Here is a 17,183-nt window from a genome sequence, read left to right on the forward strand (position 1 = left end):
CTGGGAGGTGGGGACAGCGTCACTGGCCAAACTGAAGGAGATGAGAAGCCACTCATTCTGGAAGGATCATTTCTCTCAGTGTGAAAGTAGGCCTACCAATTTGCTCAAAAGGAAACAAAGTTAACTTACAGCTTGATGATAGGATTGTTGTGTCTACGCTTGGGCATGGTGAATCTGATGAACAAATTGCTCCTAATTGGACTTTTAAAAGGGCTATATTCAGCATTCTTGCTAGAGCTATTGTGGAAATGGAGACAAGATTCTCTCAGAGAAATGTTGAATTGAGGGCCACATCGCTTCACCTGCCAAAATGAGAATTATTTCTTGATCATTCTCTCCTGAAACCTCTTCAGGCACAGAGCAAAACAGCAGGAGCTTGCAAAATGAAATTACTGTGTCAAAAAACAAACAATGTTGATCAATAAACTGCCAGCTGATGCTAATCTGAGGCATGCAAAACGCATTAAGCAGTACAAAGAGGCCTTCCCTATGTTGCATTCGCTATGTGTCACAACACTCATCATTAATGAGTCTTCTACTGCATGCGACAGCTCTCTCTACCTTGAACCACATTCTCATACCAAACAATGCTAAATTCAAGGAAGAGAAAAAAAAAAGTAGTCATTCTAGCACATGAGAAAAAAAACAATGAACATCTAGTCATGAATGAATTTCAGAATTTGCCAAGAGTAACCACAGACTGGTTCTGTAGATAATATCCAGGTTAAAACACTGGAAACTGATATCCTATAGACTTCCTAATGACTACAACGAGCCAAGTCTCTGTTCTTGCTCTCATGTTGTATACATTTGACTATAGGGGAGGAAATGGAATACTACTCAAACCCCTCTCCCAACAACATGTGGAAATCTTAGTAAAACTGGATAGGAAACCTAGAATTTGTGTAGGTAAAAGCACAATGAGATAGCACACTGTAGATCAGGTTCCAGTACAGCCAAAAAAAAAACAGTCATGTAATCAAAACAATTTTTTTATTTTTATTAACATTTCAGATTCACTTTTTGCCAGTTCATCCTTCTTACAGCGAGTACAGCCAAAATGAGCATCACCATCATAAGTGTAGCTGCAGCTCCTAGCACCAGGTATCCAGTGGGAAGAGAGGCTGTGGGAGGAGAAGGCAAGCAAAGGACATTTACTCCGAAATTCTCCAGATCAGGTTTAGCACCAAGGAACAAAGTAGTAACCTGGCCTCATCCAGGAGGAAGGAAGATGGATCTTTACCTTCCTGCTCCAGTCTGGAAGTTTCCACCTGGTCAGCCTCAAAGATCACAGGACCACTGTGAATGAGCACATTCTTCCTGGCAAGAGGAATCTGTGCCACCTTGTCTGCAGCTCTGCCAGATCCTGAAAGCAGAAGGGTTAAGATTAAATCAAATCCATTAACCATCCACAAGTATGGGCAATCTGGCTACAAAAACAGTTACCACAAAATAAGGTAAACTCTTGACTCCTCCAGGTATTAAAATAGGAAGGCACTAGAAGACACACAAGCACACCATAAAAACCAAAAGTAGCCAAAAGCTACTCACTTCTAGCAGGGCAAGTCTGAGTACAGGGGTCTGCTGCAGAGGGGTAGCAGGCAGCAGCAACACAGTAGATAAAGATCTACAGAGACAGCAAGGACAGTGGTGAACTCAAATATCTAGATTTTTCTCACGACTGGATTCTGAGACACTCCAAACCAGAGAATACATTTCAGACAAAACCATATTAATCTCAAGGAAGCACAAAACAAAAATTCCCACTTAGCAAGGAAACCCACCTTTTCAGCCAAGGCTTTCCGAGTGACAGGATCCACAAAAGCAAACATCTCAAACACAAATCTCTTGTAATGACTTGGGTAGGCCACTCCAGATGTGCTGTCCACAGTCACCAAGCTGGTCAAATAGTTGTCTCCTGTGTTTGGACACCTGTGACAAGCAGACCTCCCCAGTTACCACTGAACAGCCAACATCTCCTCCCCACCCTCACACAAGAGACAACTACCCATTCTTCAGAAGGCTCCACTGGGGCTGGCTGGAAGCAGAAGGTCCTGGGGTGACCCAGCAGTCTCCAAGAGTCAGAACAAGGTTAGGGTCAGTCCTGTTCACGATGTGCACTTCCACAGCCACAGGATCCCTCAGAGTTTTGGTCACAGGGTAGTCAGCATCCACATAGTAGGAGCCATAGGAGGAATCTGGGCATGGAAATCATGGTCAAGAGATTGCCAACTAACCTACAAATCTGCTCATTGGTTTTAAAAAACCCACACACCTTCTCTTCAAAAAGGAGAGACACACCACATAAAAGTACCTGTTGCAATGACCAATTCCAGGTCAAATGGCCCTTGCTCTACTACAGGAAGAGGTGGCGCCACAGTATACACCTCAGCCTCCACTTGCACATCCTGGCTTCCCGAGTAGGTGCACTTGAAGAATAACCTGAGGAGAAAAACGCATCATAGCAGGTAGAGCACATTTAGGGTCAGAGGAAGCAGGTTGAGAAGACTTACTTGTAGACACTGTCCCTGGTGATGGAGCCCTCTGGACCGGTCTTCACAGTGATGGCAGCAGACATGGTGTTCTGGTAGGTCACATTGCCACCAGACACCTGAAACAGCATAATCACTGCTGACAACTACATTTTGGAAATCAGCTTTCCACTCTACTAGCTCCATTTTGGAATATTAAAAAGGAGTGGATTCTCGATCAGGAATCAAACCCATTAAAAACCTTTATCCGTTGCATCTTATCAAGCCAAAGGAAAATGCTAAATACAACCCAATTTTCAACTAGGTCCTTAAAGTTTCTTCTAGCCAACATTACTACATCCCCCAGATGGAGTCTCACCTGAACTGTGCTGCCACAGGCACTAACTGGAAACTGGTACATGACAAAGCTGGACAGGCTGGTCACAGGGCTGCAGCCAATGGAACTGCTGTCCACCAACTGGAGGAGAGCCAAGATTCAGGGGAGGAAGGGTCACATTCTCAGACACCACCACCACAAACTGGCCATCCAGGGTGCACTGCACAGTCACTGGACAAAGCAAACAAGCATGAATATCCAGTAGCTGCCACCTTTGTTCACTCACTCCAACGACTCACCATCATTGGCATAGTAGCATGGACTGGTGCTGCTGCTCGAATCATAGCAACAGTTGTTGGCTTCACAGTCTGCTTGAGTGATGGATGAAGACCCTCCACAAGAGAGCTTCTCACCATCTGCCACTGTGCATCTCTCAGCAACACTCCCAGATCGGCGAGCTGCGATGGTCAAAAAGCACATTTAGAAGTCGGGAGAGACACTCGGGGTACTAAAACAGAAATGAAATCATACCCGGCTTAGGACAGGTGAAGGTTTTCACATTTGATCGAGATCCAACAGCAATGGTCACGACATACTGGGAGCCGTATAGAGAACAGGAGAGGGTAAGACAACACATACAACTTAAATTAAAATTGCTACCAACGACTAAAGCGCCGGGGCTACTCACCTGTTCAGAAACGTGAGCGTACGATGAAGAAAAGGGGACCGTTAGTGTTGTGCGGCCAGACATTACGTGAAGGACAATTCCTGGGAGATCTTTTGTCACCTTTACAAGTCCGCCTCTCGTCTCTGAGAAATAGAAAAGTGTAAATCAGAGGACAACATTTACACGAAGTTAAGGAGAAGTACCAGTGGTCAAGGAATCTCCGCACTCACTCTGGAGAAAAAGAAGCGGCGAACCAGAAAATGACAAGGTCATCGTGTTGTCGTCGCCGCATTTCTTAGTCACGTCCTCTGACCGAGCAAAGACCAAATGAGCACCCTGCACCCAAACGACCAGCCAGAAAAGACACCAGTAATCCAAACGCGCCATACTGTGAATGCGGCAAAATAGAACAAGACATAACGTAGAAAGCGCGTGCGCGGGTTTAAATCATCTGCGGCGGCGCGCGCAGGTGACTCGTTAGTGAGAAGGCGCGAGAATGGAGTGCGGGAAATCGGCGGCACTCCGTCTGCTCGTGCGGCTTTATTGATCAATCAGCACGTCACAACATCGGACTGATACGTCAAAAGGAAGACCGTGTAGAAGTGACCGCTATGCGGGGAGATCTGTCTGATAATTTAATGAGGGAATTCGGTAAACATTAAGGAAGAAAAGAGACGAAAGATGTGAGAACTACGAGTATTTCTAAAGAGAGGCTTTGTTATTCTTTTAAAATTCTTGTAAGTTTATACAGACTTATTTTACTGGATTACGGAAGGTGGAAGACGCCCTGGTTTGATTCTTTTTATTTCCGCTGGTCAACGTTATTGGGGGTTGATGAGGCTAAGTTTTAAATTCAAACCTTTCCAAAAGTTTGATTTCGCATACGTAGTTTTATAGCCACTATATCATAAAGATTAACGTGATGTAGCGATTGAAAAACAATGGACAAATGACTCTCTATGCAGACTGAGGGATGTCGCACTGCCGTTTTAGGGATCCCGTTTCCAGGAACTTAAGAGCTTTCATTCTTCGTGTTAAGAGTTCAGGAGATGGACTTGACTGGAGTCAACATGTGGATGGAAGTAAAGGCTGACCGTCAAAAGCATTGATACTATATACAGCAAAGAATAGCGACAAGAAACTAATCATCCGCTCTAAATCTTTAAAATTAACACTTTTCAATTTCGAAATAAAGAGGTAATGTCTTTTGTTTTCTTGAGATTACTAGTATTGTTCAGGTGCACCAATGAAGTTCACTAACTTGACTTAATTTAGTGTATTCTTTCCCCTTTGTCATTGTCAACTGATGTCATTTTTTGAGTTCTTACTGTTTTCCAGTTCTCTATAGCAGACAGCAAACTACTTTTACTTGTGTGGATGTGCTTTGCAAGAACAAAGTTAAGCCTGAAGCTAACATTTACATTATTATTATTATTTTTATTTTTTTTGTTCCTGTTATCGAGACCAGAGGTCCCCACGTGAGTCCTGAGGAACCCCCAGATTCTCCTGGTTCTTGTTCACAGAAGTCACCGTTGCCCATGTAGGGCAGTGCCCAACTACTCCTGGCCTGTTACAGTTTCATGGATCCAAGATATCCCAACCACTGGGGCTCACTGCTTGTGCACGGGAATCCAAAACCACTCATTTTAAGTGCTGCAATAGTAAAAGCAGTTGTCTAATTTCTGACAGTAGAAGTGCAAAGGAGTAAAAAGGAATGAAAGAAAAAGCAAAAAGAAAGGAGAAAAGTTTCACTGCTGTGTTTGTGAATGCAGTGAGAAAACGTCAAGGAAGTATGATGGACAGGGTCGGATTTCTGTGGAACAAAAGAACAGTCAGAGCGTACAGATTAGGTTTGAACATACTGGTCATGTTCACAGCATGTAAAGATATTAGTCGGGGAGGTTGAAAAATTAATAACCTACTGCCCCCATCCATGGGCACCAAATCCTAATGAGAGATCATACAGTTCATGACCAAGAATGACTAATTGCAAGGGAGGAGGCAGACATGCCTATCAATGTGTGAAACGATTGCTGTAAGCGTTTTTTAACAAAAAAGTGCTTTAAGTGTCATGGTACAATAAGGAAGAATCTGGCAGAAGTGTGTAGCAGTTGAGGGAATGTGAAGATTCACTATGTTGGAAGATGATCATTTGTTTATTTTATTGTGGGGGACCCCAGGATTTCACACCCTGTCATAGAGACACTGAGAAATGGCACAATGAACAGATAAATGATGAAATAGGTTAATAAAGGAAAAAGAATTCACAATATCACATAAACCACATACACAATGACCCACCCCATGTCCCCAACACCAAACACTAACAACAAGATCCACGACAGTCTAATAAAGCAAGGGCATTTGATGATGGATGTGTCAATGAAAACCTCTTTTCTGAAATCAATGTAAAGTTTTGTCCTACCAGGTTCTGGAGACGGTATGGGGTTTGAGGTGACTGGGAGCACTACACCCCAGATGAAGGAATATCTAATGAGTACAAACTCAGATGGTCAAGCAGGGACGGGTCGGGATCCAATTGTGTGTATAAGGCATATTAAAACAGATGGATGATCACGGTTCCCCAGTCATGATTTACATTCCTTTGTAAAATGCCCTACCTGCTGAATCTTCTTCCCAGCTGCCCCTGCCCCTTCCAAAGCTATCCAATAGAGTTATACCACTGGGAGATGTAGGGCATTTTAAGTAGTGCTGCTACAAATGATCATTAGATTCTGGGGGTATTTACTGTTCGTCGCTTAAATCACCCGAGATTAGATGCCTCATCTTGGATGAGTTGATGCCGGTGAAGCTCATCCGGGATAAGTTGGTTTTTCAAACGCAGCTGTGTAGTAGAGTAGTCGAGCTGGATCTAATCATCTGAGATGAATGCGCACACCCGCACTGATTGAAAAGTCCATATATATTGAGTCTAGAAAACATGATCAGCAAGTCTTTGATGGCTGTAACAATATGATGAAAGATCGGGTGCATTGTTTCCACAATCGCGGAGAAGGACCTTTTACTAGAAAGATATGAAGAATTTCAAGATTTAATATGCACAAGGGGTAACACTGCAAAAGCAGCCCAAACCAGAAAAGACATCTAGCAAAAATGGCCGACAAGTTAAATGCTAAGCATTGTGCATTGTACTTACTGAAAGCAGCGTTTCATTTCCTATGTGTCAGATTAATTATTATTTAATATTTCATAATTCCAGATTGAACGTGAGCACAGGTTAAAGTGAAGTACAAGAATATACTTCAAACTGTTAAATAGTGGTATATAACTATTTAAAGAATTGTTGACATAAAGAATCATATATAATATAAAAAAAAAACATTAATTTTAAAGCTAATAAGAAGGCAGACAAGTAAACAACATGGGGAGGTCCACACGGTCCAGACCTAACCCCTGCAGAAGAGTTGGCTCTCCAGCAAAATGCCCATCGCCCGGTTTCTGAGGGCATTCCAGGGGGAAGCTCCTCCTCAGAACCAGTGGCAGGATGCAGTGGTCACTTCATTTCAGGTGAAGGGTGGTCATTGCATATATTTGTCCTCGATGGGTGCCATAGGTATGTTCCGTATTGCCCTCTTTTTTGTTGGCTCAGTTGCAGTGAATGTCACATCCCTAAGAACTTTTGTCTGCCCAACGAGATATTGACGAAGGTCAAATATTCGATGAAGACATTGTGTCTGATTATTCATTAGGATGAGATGTACATTTTCCAAATAATGTTTGATCAAACTCTACTCTGATCAGTCCCATGTGCCCCAATCACATTTGAAATCCTGGGTAATGCGAATGTTAGCCTGGTTGTGAGATTCTTTATGGAGCTGTGGGTGTTTTTGTCTTTGTACCTGCAATGGCATGAAACTCTTCTTTTAATGTCTGCACACGCAGGTGTCCAGGAAACTCTTTAGATTGATTTTCTGCATCGCCTGCAGTATATAAAAAAAGTGCCACTTCCAAAAAAAAACTCAAAGCAATGCATACTGTCTGTGTGGTTGTGAGAGCCCGACTTCACCGAGTTTGACTTTGAATATGTGGTGCTAATAAATCTTTGAGGTACAATATCCCGCCCTTGGCTAAAACAGTATCTTTTGAAAAGAATGTCCTTTAGGAGCAATAAAAGATGTTGTTAATGGCGCAAAACCAAAACTGTATGAATTTCTCTTATAATTTGCACACCGATGTCAATTGGTTGCTCATTCATGAACAGTGAAGCCACGACTGAATTAATTCCATGTACAGACTCTGATTAATTGTGTGAGCTGATCCTTGTTTACATTGAGCAGGTTTGAGGATTTGGATGTGCTGCTATGACAACACATCTAACAAGAGTTTAGAAAAACTGACAGATCCAGGATCAGGCCAAATCGACAACAATTACATCCAGCTAAACGAGTAATCCACGTACGAAAAATACCCCCTCAGTCTTGTAGAATACAATGTTGCAGTAAGAGTGAGATTTTTTTCCACACTGCCAGAAGAGCCTCATGAGAAGGACTTAGGAATCGTAATGGAATTTAAGCTGTCGACTTCCCGACAGTGTTCAGAAGTCATTAAGACAGCTAACAGAATGTCAGATTATATAGCGCCTTGATGTGTGGAGTACAAGTCACAGAAGGTTCTGCTCAACCTTCATAACACACTGGTGAGACTTCATCTGGAGTTCTTTGTGCACTTTTGGTCTCCAGGCTACGAACAGGACATAGCAGCACAAGAAAAGGTCCAGAGAAGAGCGACTAGGCTGTTTCCAGTGGTTGAATTATGAGGAAAGAGTAAAAGAGCGGAGCCTATAGAGTTTAAACAAAAGAAGATTAAGAGGAGACCTGACTGAAGTTTAAAATTATGAAGGGAATAGGCCAGTGGATCGAGACTTGTGAATTTTAAAATGAGTTCATCAAGAACATGGGGACACAGATGGAAACTTAATGGTAAATTTTGGACAAACATTAGGAAGTTTTTCTTTACACAAAGAACCATAGACACTTGGAATAAGCTACCAAGACATGTGGTAGACAGTAATGAATTTCAAAACTAGACTTTTTGTAGGAAATAATTGAACAGGACTGGCAAGCTTTGTTAGGCTGTTCGCATCTAGAGTCTTTTGTTTTGAAGAGTGGAAAAAAAAAAAATAAAAAACCCCTAAAGAACAATCTGTCATGCTTGGCCACCTCCATAGAACTAAGACTATCAGAAAGTCCTCAATTCTCCTTCCTTGCTTATGCTGCACTGCTCTGCAGCCTATCCCATCCAAAATTCCCACATGTATACAGTAGGCCACCACTGTTCAGCCCTACTATATTAAATTCACAGTATGAGCAGAACTGCATTACCTGCACTGTGTGCAACTCAAATGGTCATTACTCGCACTCCCCAAATCAATGAAGAGTACACACCATCCACCCTGCTGCCTCTCTCCAGGAGATGATCTCCACCTCAATGCGGGTTTTTAAAAATTGTAGGAGCAGAGAGTAACTATGGTCCAGTGGAATCGGGACTGTATTAACCATGGGGTTAGGCACACCACTGAATGTTCCCAGTGCCATATATGCCATCAACCCATTGCTGCAAATTGAGCAACTGAACTACAGCAGGTCCCACATTAAAACGGAAAAACTGCTGGAAACCCACCCCCATACACAATATCCAGCTTGCACCTTCTGAAAATCTTATGGTTTAAGATTTTAATCTATTGCAAATACAAACCGGATTCCAAAAAAGTTGGGACACTAACCAAATTGTGAATAAAAACTGAATGCAATGATGTGGAGATGGCAAATGTCAATATTTTATTTGTAATAGAACGTAGATGACAGATCAAACGTTTAATCCGAGTAAATGTATCATTTTAAAGGAAAAATATGTTGATTCAAAATTTCACAGTGTCAACAAATCCCAAAAAAGTTGGGACAAGTAGCAATAAGAGGCTGGAAAAAGTAAATTTGAGCATAACAAGAGCTGGAAGACCAATAAACACTAATTAGGTCAATTGGCAACATGATTGGGTATAAAAAGAGCTTCTCAGAGTGGCAGTGTCTCTCAGAAGCCAAGATGGGTAGAGGATCACCAATTCCCACAATGTTGCGCAGAAAGATAGTGGAGCAATATCAGAAAGGTGTTACCCAGCGAAAAATTGCAAAGACTTTGCATCTATCATCATCAACTGTGCATAACATCATCCGAAGATTCAGAGAATCTGGAACAATCTCTGTGCTTAAGGGTCAAGGCCGTAAAACCATACTGGATGCCCGTGATCTCCGGGCCCTTACACGACACTGCACCACAAACAGGAATGCTACTGTAAAGGAAATCACAGAATGGGCTCAGGAATACTTCCAGAAACCATTGTCAGTGAACACAATCCACCGTGCCATCCGCCGTGCCAAAACTCTACAGTGCAAAGAAGAAGCCATTTCTAAGCAAGATCCACAAGCTCAGGCGTTGTCACTGGGCCAGGGATCATTTAAAATGGAAGACTGTTCTGTGGTCAGACGAGTCACAATTCGAAGTTCTTTTGGAAATCTGGGACGCCATGTCATCCAGACCAAAGAGGACAAGGACAACCCAAGTTGTTATCAACGCTCAGTTCAGAAGCCTGCATCTCTGATGGTATGGGGTTGCATGAGTGCGTGTGGCATGGGCAGCTTGCATGTCTGGAAAGGCACCATCAATGCAGAAAAATCTATTCAGGTTCTAGAAGAACATATGCTCCCATCCAGACGTCATCTCTTTCAGGAAGACCCTGCATTTTTCAACAAGATAATGCCAGACCACATTCTGCATCAATCACAACATCATGGCTGCGTAGGAGAAGGATCCGGGTACTGAAATGGCCAGTCTGCAGTCCAGATCTTTCACCTATAGAGAACATTTGGTGCATCATAAAGAGGAAGGTGCGACAAAGGCCCAAGATGATTGAACAGTTAGAGGCCTGTATTAGACAAGAATGGGAGAGCATTCCTACTTCTAAACTTGAGAAACTGGTCTCCTCGGTCCCCAGACGTCTGTTGAGTGTTATAAGAAGGGGAGATGCCACACAGTGGTGAAAATGGCCTTGTCCCAACTTTTTTGGGATTTGTTGACACCATGAAATTCTGAATCAACATATTTTTCCCTTAAAATGCTGCATTTTCTCCATTTAAACTTTTGTTCCGTGATTTGTTCTATTCTGAATAAAATTAGAAGTTGGCACCTCCACATCATTGCATTCTGTTTTTATTCACTGTTTGTATAGTGTCCCAACTTTTGGAATCTGGTTTGTAGGTAGACACCAAAATTAAGTGTTTGGGGAATAACACCCCACTCTGTCTGTAGCAATTAACTTATCACAACCAAATCTGACACAATGTCCCCTTAAAAATTACAGTAGCAGGAATTGCATGAAAACCAATTCAAGAAATATCTGGGAAGGTGTTTAGAATAAAACTAAAAACCTAAGAATGGACACACATTATGCAAGCATCCAAAAAAGTAGATTACAGTAAGAAAATACAAATTTTGAAAAGGGTGGATGTTAAGTGAAGGAAATGGTGTTACTGAACCACACACAACAACTTCAGAGTCCAGTTGCTTCCATGGAACTTAACCCGAGGTTAATCCTTGCACTTGGATTCCATCAATAGGAACAAATTCTAATTTAAAATGAAGCAGGACGTGTAAAGGAAAGCTTTACGCCGTTACAGGGAAAACCAGTAGAAGTTTGGATTGAACAGTACTCGACCGATTAAAAAAAAAAAAAATTTCCCACCATCACGAGTCAAAGTGTTGGCTATGGTAGTAAACGTGGTAGATCCACAAAAGCCACCCACCTCAACAGAATCTTGTGCCATAAACATTAGATTGAGAATTTCAAAATTAGGTTGAGATCCTTTTTTTAGGGAATGAATGCCCCAGTGATTTTTCTATTGAGATTGGCACATGTCCTAAGGTGGTTACGGTCTCATCTTCCCATACCACTTTATTTGGTGTTGGTCAGGAGACCCAAAACTTAAACTACAAGTCAAAGGAGGCAGCTCTCTAGGTTGGGTTCAATTACAGCCAATTGCCCAAAATAATCAATATAACCAGTCTTGTAATAAATTTTTTTATTAACATTTCAGATTCACTTTTTGCCAGTTCAACCTTCTTACAGCAAGTACAGCCAAAATGAGCATCACCATTACAAGGGTAGCTGCAGCTCCTAGCACCAGGTATCCAGTGGGGAGAGAGGCTGTGGGAGAAGACAAGCAAAAGGTTATTTACTCTCCACATTGAGTAAACACAAGTCATGTAGCCGAATTCAGGATAGAGCACGATCATTACCTTCCTGCTCCAGCCTGTATTTCTGCACCTGGTCAGCCTCCAAGATTACAGGACCACTGTGAAGGAGCACATTTTTCCTGGAGGGAGCCATTTTTACCACCTTGTCGGCAGCTCTGCCAGATCCTGAAAGTAAAAGTGGTAGGATTACAATCAAACCAAGCCACCCACAGGATGTTGCCAGATTGTCCATACATTAACAGTGACCACAAATGGGAAAACCAAACTACTTTGACAACTCTAGCTTGGCTGGCCTTATTCAAACATGTATTGCATTTAAATAAATGAAGTGGTGGGTACAGTGTCAAATGCCTTATTAGACCAGAGTGATCACAGGCTACTCACTTCTTGCAGGGCAGCTCCGAGTACAGGGGTCTGTGGCAGAGGGATAACAGGCAGCAGCAACACAGTAGATGAAGATCTACAGAGAGTGTAAGAGGAAAGTCACCATTGGCAAAACCAAACTTGTAACTTTGGGCAAGTATGATTCTTACTAGCAACCCACCCAGACCATGGGCATGCAATACACAAGTCAAAAACCCACCACAAGCAAAATAGATTCAGATTCCCCCAACCCACCCTTGGCCAAAAAACCCACCTTTTCAGCCAAAGCTTGCTGAGCAACAGGGTCCACAAAAGCAAACATCTCAAACACAAATCTCTTGTAATGACTTGGGTAGGCCACTCCAGATGTGCTGTCCACAGTCACCAAGCTGGTCAAATAGTTGTCACCTGTGTTTGGGCAACTGGACCAAACAAACCTTCAGTTAGCACTGACCAGCCATCCCCTACACCCCACAGGGTGGTCACCTACCCATTCACCAGAAGGCTCCACTGGGGCTGGCTGGAAGCAGAAGGTCCTGGGGTGACCCAGCAGTCTCCAAGAGTCAGAACAAGGTTAGGGTCAGTCCTGTTCACAATGTGCACTTCCACAGCCACAGGATCTCTCAGAGTTTTGGTCACTGGGTAGTCAGCATCCACATAGTAGGAACCATAGGAGGAATCTGGCCATGCAGAGGAGAGGGTGCATTAAAACGGTAATATCACACCTTAACGACAGGATCCTCCGAGCCTCAATTCCACAACGCTTCCAGGAGCAATCAAGCTTTTCTGGAAAAAAACACATCAAGCCAACAGGGACCCACCCCTTACAGTACCTGTTGCAATGACCAATTCCAGGTCAAATGGCCCTTGCTCTACTACTGGAAGAGGTGGCGCCACAGTATACACCTCAGCCTCCACTTGCACATCCTGGCTTCCCGAGTAGGTGCACTGGAAGAATAACCTGAGGAGAGAAACACCACATCATAGCAGGTAGAGCACATTTAGGGTCAGAGGAAGCAGGTTCAGAAGCCTTACTTGTAGACACTGTCCCTGGTGATGGAGCCATCTGGACCACTCCTCACAGTGATGGCAGAGGACATGGTGTTCTGGTAAGTCACATTGCCACCAGCCAGCTGAAACAGGGACATTAAATGAGGTGAAGATTGGTTAATGTGTAGTTCAATTCTAGCACCACTATCACCCGTGCATATTTGGTGGCCAGTAGTAATTTTAAGGACTACTCGAAGGTCAGCAGCAAAACATTGCTCTAAAATTTGAGAGACACTCCGATCTGGTCAGGTTAAATAAGATCAGTAGAAGGAGAGCCCACTCTACTGCTAGATATCCCCCCCCACGATGGAGTCTCACCTGAACTGTGCTGCCACAGGCACTGACTGGAAACTGGTACATGACAAAGCTGGACAGGCTGGTCACAGGGCTGCAGCTGGGAGAACTGCTGTCCACCAACTGGATGGACCCAAGATCCAGGGGAGGAAGGGTCACATTCTCAGACACCACCACCACAAACTGGCCATCCAGGGTGCACTGCACAGTCACTGATTAAAGCAAATAAGCATGAATATCCAGTAGCAGCCACCTTTACTCACTCACACCCCCCAAACTCACCATCATTGGCATAGTAGCATGGACTGGTGCTGCTGCTCAAATCATAGCAACAGTTGTTGGCTTCACAGTCTGCTTGAGTGATGGATGAAGACCCTCCACAGGGAAGCTTCTCACTGTTTGTAACTGCACATCTCTCAGCAACATTCACAGATCGGCGAGCTGCAATGGTCAAAAAAAGCCCATTTAGAAGATGGGAAAGACACTCAGGGTGGCAAACCAGAAGATAAGCATACCTGGCTTAGGGCATGTGAAGGTTTTCACATTTGATCGAGACCCAAGGGCAATGGTCACAACATACTGGGAGTCCTAAAGAAAGAACAGAACCTGAAACCACAGTACAAGATACACAGCTTGATTAAAGCTGCCACCAAACGGCTAATGCGCTACCGCTACTCACCTGCTCAGACGCATAACCGTAAGGGGAAAACAAAGGCACATTTAGTGTGGTGCGGCCAGACTTCACACGGAAAACGACTCCTGCGAGATCTTTTGTCACCTTAACCAGCCCGCCTACCGTTTCTGAGAAATAGATATATAAACGACGAATATTTGAAAACATATATACGGAAAAGTCTCAGTGGTTGAGAACATGCCGCACTCACTCTGGAGAAAAACAAGCGGAGAGCCAGCAATTGACAGCGTCATCGTCTTGTCGGCGTCGTCGCATTTCTTAGTCACGTCCCCTGATCGATCAAATGAAGAATAAGCGCCCGATACGCACACGACCAGCCAGAAAAGAAACCAACAATCCAAACGCGCCATGCTGTGAATGCACTAAACAGGAACACGACATAAATGAGAAAAGGCGCTCGCGAGTTTAAATCGCCAGCGGCGGCGCGCACAGGTGACTCGTTAGTGAGAAGGCGCGAGAATGGAGCGCGGGAAATCGGCGGCACTCTATCTGCTCGTGCGGCTTTATTGACCAATCAGCACGTCACGGCATTTGATTGCACAGTCCAAACGAAGACCGTGTAGAAGTAACCGCTCTGCAGGGCGATCTGACTGTTAATTTAATTAGGGAAATCAGTGAACATCAGGGAAGAAAAGAAAAGAAAAGGAAACGTGACAAGTACGAGTATTTCTAAAGAGAGGCTGTGTCAGAAAAGCTAGTTTATGAATGACCCGGCGTCGTAGTGGAAGAAATGGCTTTTTCCCTGCACAAAGCAGATGCCCAATTTATAACTTGTTAGTATAAAATCTGGGAGGGGATTTAAAGTGAGTTTTAAATAATTCACTCGAAGTGTATGGAAATGTCAGTACGTATCCTACCATTCATAGCAGTGGTTCTCAACCTGTGGGTCAACCAAGATGTGAAAAAAAGAAAACAAGAATCAAAAAATCTGTTGAAACCAAAACAAATTAACTTAAACTACATAACTACATTCTGACACTGGAACAATAAATATAGAGTTAGATAAATGTCGATAAAAGTTCATCCATCCATCCATTTTCCAACTCGCTGAATCCAAATACAGGGTCACGGGGGTCTGCTGGAACCAATCCCAGCCAACACAGGGCACGAACCAATCCCGGGCATGGTGCCAACCCACCGCAGGACACACACAAACACACCAAGCCCAATTTAGAATCGCCAATCCACCAAACCTGCATGTCTTTGGACTGTGGGAGGAAATCGGAGCAAACCCACGCAGACACGGGGAGAACATGCAAACTTCACGCAGGAAGGACCCGGGAAGCGAACCCGGGTCTCCTAACTGCGAGGCAGCCTCGATAAAAGTTGAGTAGGTATAATAAAATACACATCTACATTTCAAAAAAAAATGTTAGGGGCGTGCGATTAAAACTGTTATGAAAACTCGGGTCGCAAATACTTAAAATGTTGAGAAACGCTGTTGTATAGAACAGTGGACATTTTATAAAATAATTACTTAACCAATCCTTCATTCAATATGTTTAAACTTAAGCACCCTAACCCTATTTTAAATGTGAATTAAACATAACCCTGGTAATGATAGTCACTTGGGGTGTCCAGATTATTAAGCCTGATGTAAAACACATGAACGTCTGCCTGTTGTCTGTTGTCTGGCCGAGGGGTTGGGCTGAGGTTCATCCTCTTCCTTCATGAATGGTCTTTTAATTTAACTATCCATCAATTATCCAACCCACTATATCCTAACTACATGTTCACGGGGGTCTGCTGGAGCCAATACCAGCAAACACAGGGCACAAGGCAGGAACAAATCCCTGGCAGGGTGCCATGCTTCTACAATTTTAACTTTGTTTTCCAGGAACAAGCCACGTGGATTTCCACAAAGATTCATGAAACATATGATTTTCATATGAATATATTTTTTCTTTTTAAGGGGTGCCAAAAACCTTACATTTTCTTACTTTATCTTTTCTACTCATTCTATGCGATGCGATTCTCATAGATATTTCTCTTGTCTAAAGGCTTTATTCAGAGTTACATGAAATAAAATCTGTGTAGGAAATTATAACAATGGTACCTTTAAGTAAAAACACTGTATCTGTACTTCAACAATAAGAGACAACGTTCATTTTATTTATTGGATTTATTTGGATGTTTGTTTGAGTTTTACATGAAGGTGTTTTCTGGGCATCAATCCAGAGAAAGGGTCTAAAATCTACCCTGGGAAGGTTTTCAGTTGACTACCTGGAAGAGTGGTCCCAAAAACAAAAAGTCAGTGAGGGGGTCTCTCTTCTCAGAAAACTCACAGACGTCCAGTGCAGTGTAAGAGTGGTAAGCACTGGTGCTGTACAGCTAAGAAGAGCAACAAGAAAGACTCTCATTGTCCTGCACTCTAAACCACATATCACTTATGACAGAGAGAGATTGCAAAGCAGGTGGACCCCTGAAGTTCACTAACTTGTCTATATTCAGCATTTTCTTTCCCCCTTTGTAGTTGTTAACTGGTGTCGTTTTTGGGCTCTCTATCTTTTCCAGTTCTCTATAAGAGATGGTGAACTACTTTGTGCAGGCGCAGAGTGGCGCCCCCAACTCTCAAGGTGAGATGCAGGAATAGATGATATCACTCACAGGGATACAGATTTGTTCAAATACATCCAAACCAAAGAAGAAAACAATGAGCATCAATGAAAAACAACAACATCTGTCCATCAGCTATTGTGAAGTCCTCCACAAGGTGAGGTTATGGATGATGATGTTAAAACAGCAACAACATTTATTTACGTAGCACATTTACATACAAATGATGGAGCTCAAAGTGCTTTACAGGATGAAGAAAGAGAAAAACGACAAAATCTATAAGAAAATAAAATTAGGCAATATTAATTATCATAGAATAAAAGTAAGGTCTGATGGCCATGGAGGACAGAAAAAAAGAAAACAAAACAAAACAAAAAAAAAGAACTCCAGGTGGCTGGAGAAAAAAAAAATCTGCAGGGGTTCCAAGGTCACGAGACCACCCAGCCCCCTCTAGGCATTCTACCTCACATAAATGACCTCAAT

The 17,183-nt window shown here is 43.0% G+C and overlaps 1 protein-coding gene across 2 annotated transcripts; it reads right to left on the reverse strand.

Annotated features, from left to right (window-relative positions):
* Positions 1–976: 976 nt before the first annotated feature.
* On the reverse strand, positions 977–14,532 carry LOC120528249 (zona pellucida sperm-binding protein 4-like). 2 transcript variants are annotated; one of them, XM_039752374.1, is made up of 12 exons: positions 14,335–14,532; positions 14,130–14,251; positions 13,966–14,038; positions 13,733–13,891; positions 13,475–13,662; positions 2,514–2,611; positions 2,315–2,442; positions 2,009–2,198; positions 1,785–1,932; positions 1,552–1,627; positions 1,244–1,366; positions 977–1,124 (listed from the first exon to the last, which is right to left on the reverse strand). In XM_039752374.1, the coding sequence occupies exons 1-12, from the start codon at positions 14,492–14,494 to the stop codon at positions 1,003–1,005; spliced, it is 1,587 nt and encodes a 528-aa protein (XP_039608308.1). In that variant the 5' UTR covers positions 14,495–14,532; the 3' UTR covers positions 977–1,002. The 2 variants fall into 2 exon arrangements, with proteins under 2 accessions (XP_039608308.1, XP_039608307.1); XM_039752373.1 differs by lacking the exons at positions 977–1,124; positions 1,244–1,366; positions 1,552–1,627; ... (2 more) ...; positions 2,315–2,442; positions 2,514–2,611 and adding exons at positions 11,552–11,693; positions 11,786–11,908; positions 12,128–12,203; ... (2 more) ...; positions 12,940–13,067; positions 13,142–13,239 and having other exon boundaries at positions 14,335–14,530.
* Between the last annotated feature and the right edge of the window lie 2,651 nt (positions 14,533–17,183).

Source organism: Polypterus senegalus, chromosome 4 (assembly GCF_016835505.1).
Source record: "Polypterus senegalus isolate Bchr_013 chromosome 4, ASM1683550v1, whole genome shotgun sequence".
NCBI lineage: Eukaryota > Metazoa > Chordata > Cladistia > Polypteriformes > Polypteridae > Polypterus > Polypterus senegalus.

What these genes read in the sequence shown, in the direction of transcription:
- LOC120528249 (XM_039752374.1), bottom strand. Translation starts at nt 14,494, where the DNA reads ATGGCGCGTTTGGATTGTTGGTTTCTTTTCTGGCTGGTCGTGTGCGTA. An exon ending in GGAATTGGTCATTGCAACAG is followed by an intron (nt 2,199 to 2,314) that starts GTACTTTTATGT and finishes TTCCATGCCCAG; the next exon opens with ATTCCTCCTATGGCTCCTAC. An exon ending in TGGAGCCTTCTGAAGAATGG is followed by an intron (nt 1,933 to 2,008) that starts GTAGTTGTCTCT and finishes TGCTTGTCACAG; the next exon opens with GTGTCCAAACACAGGAGACA.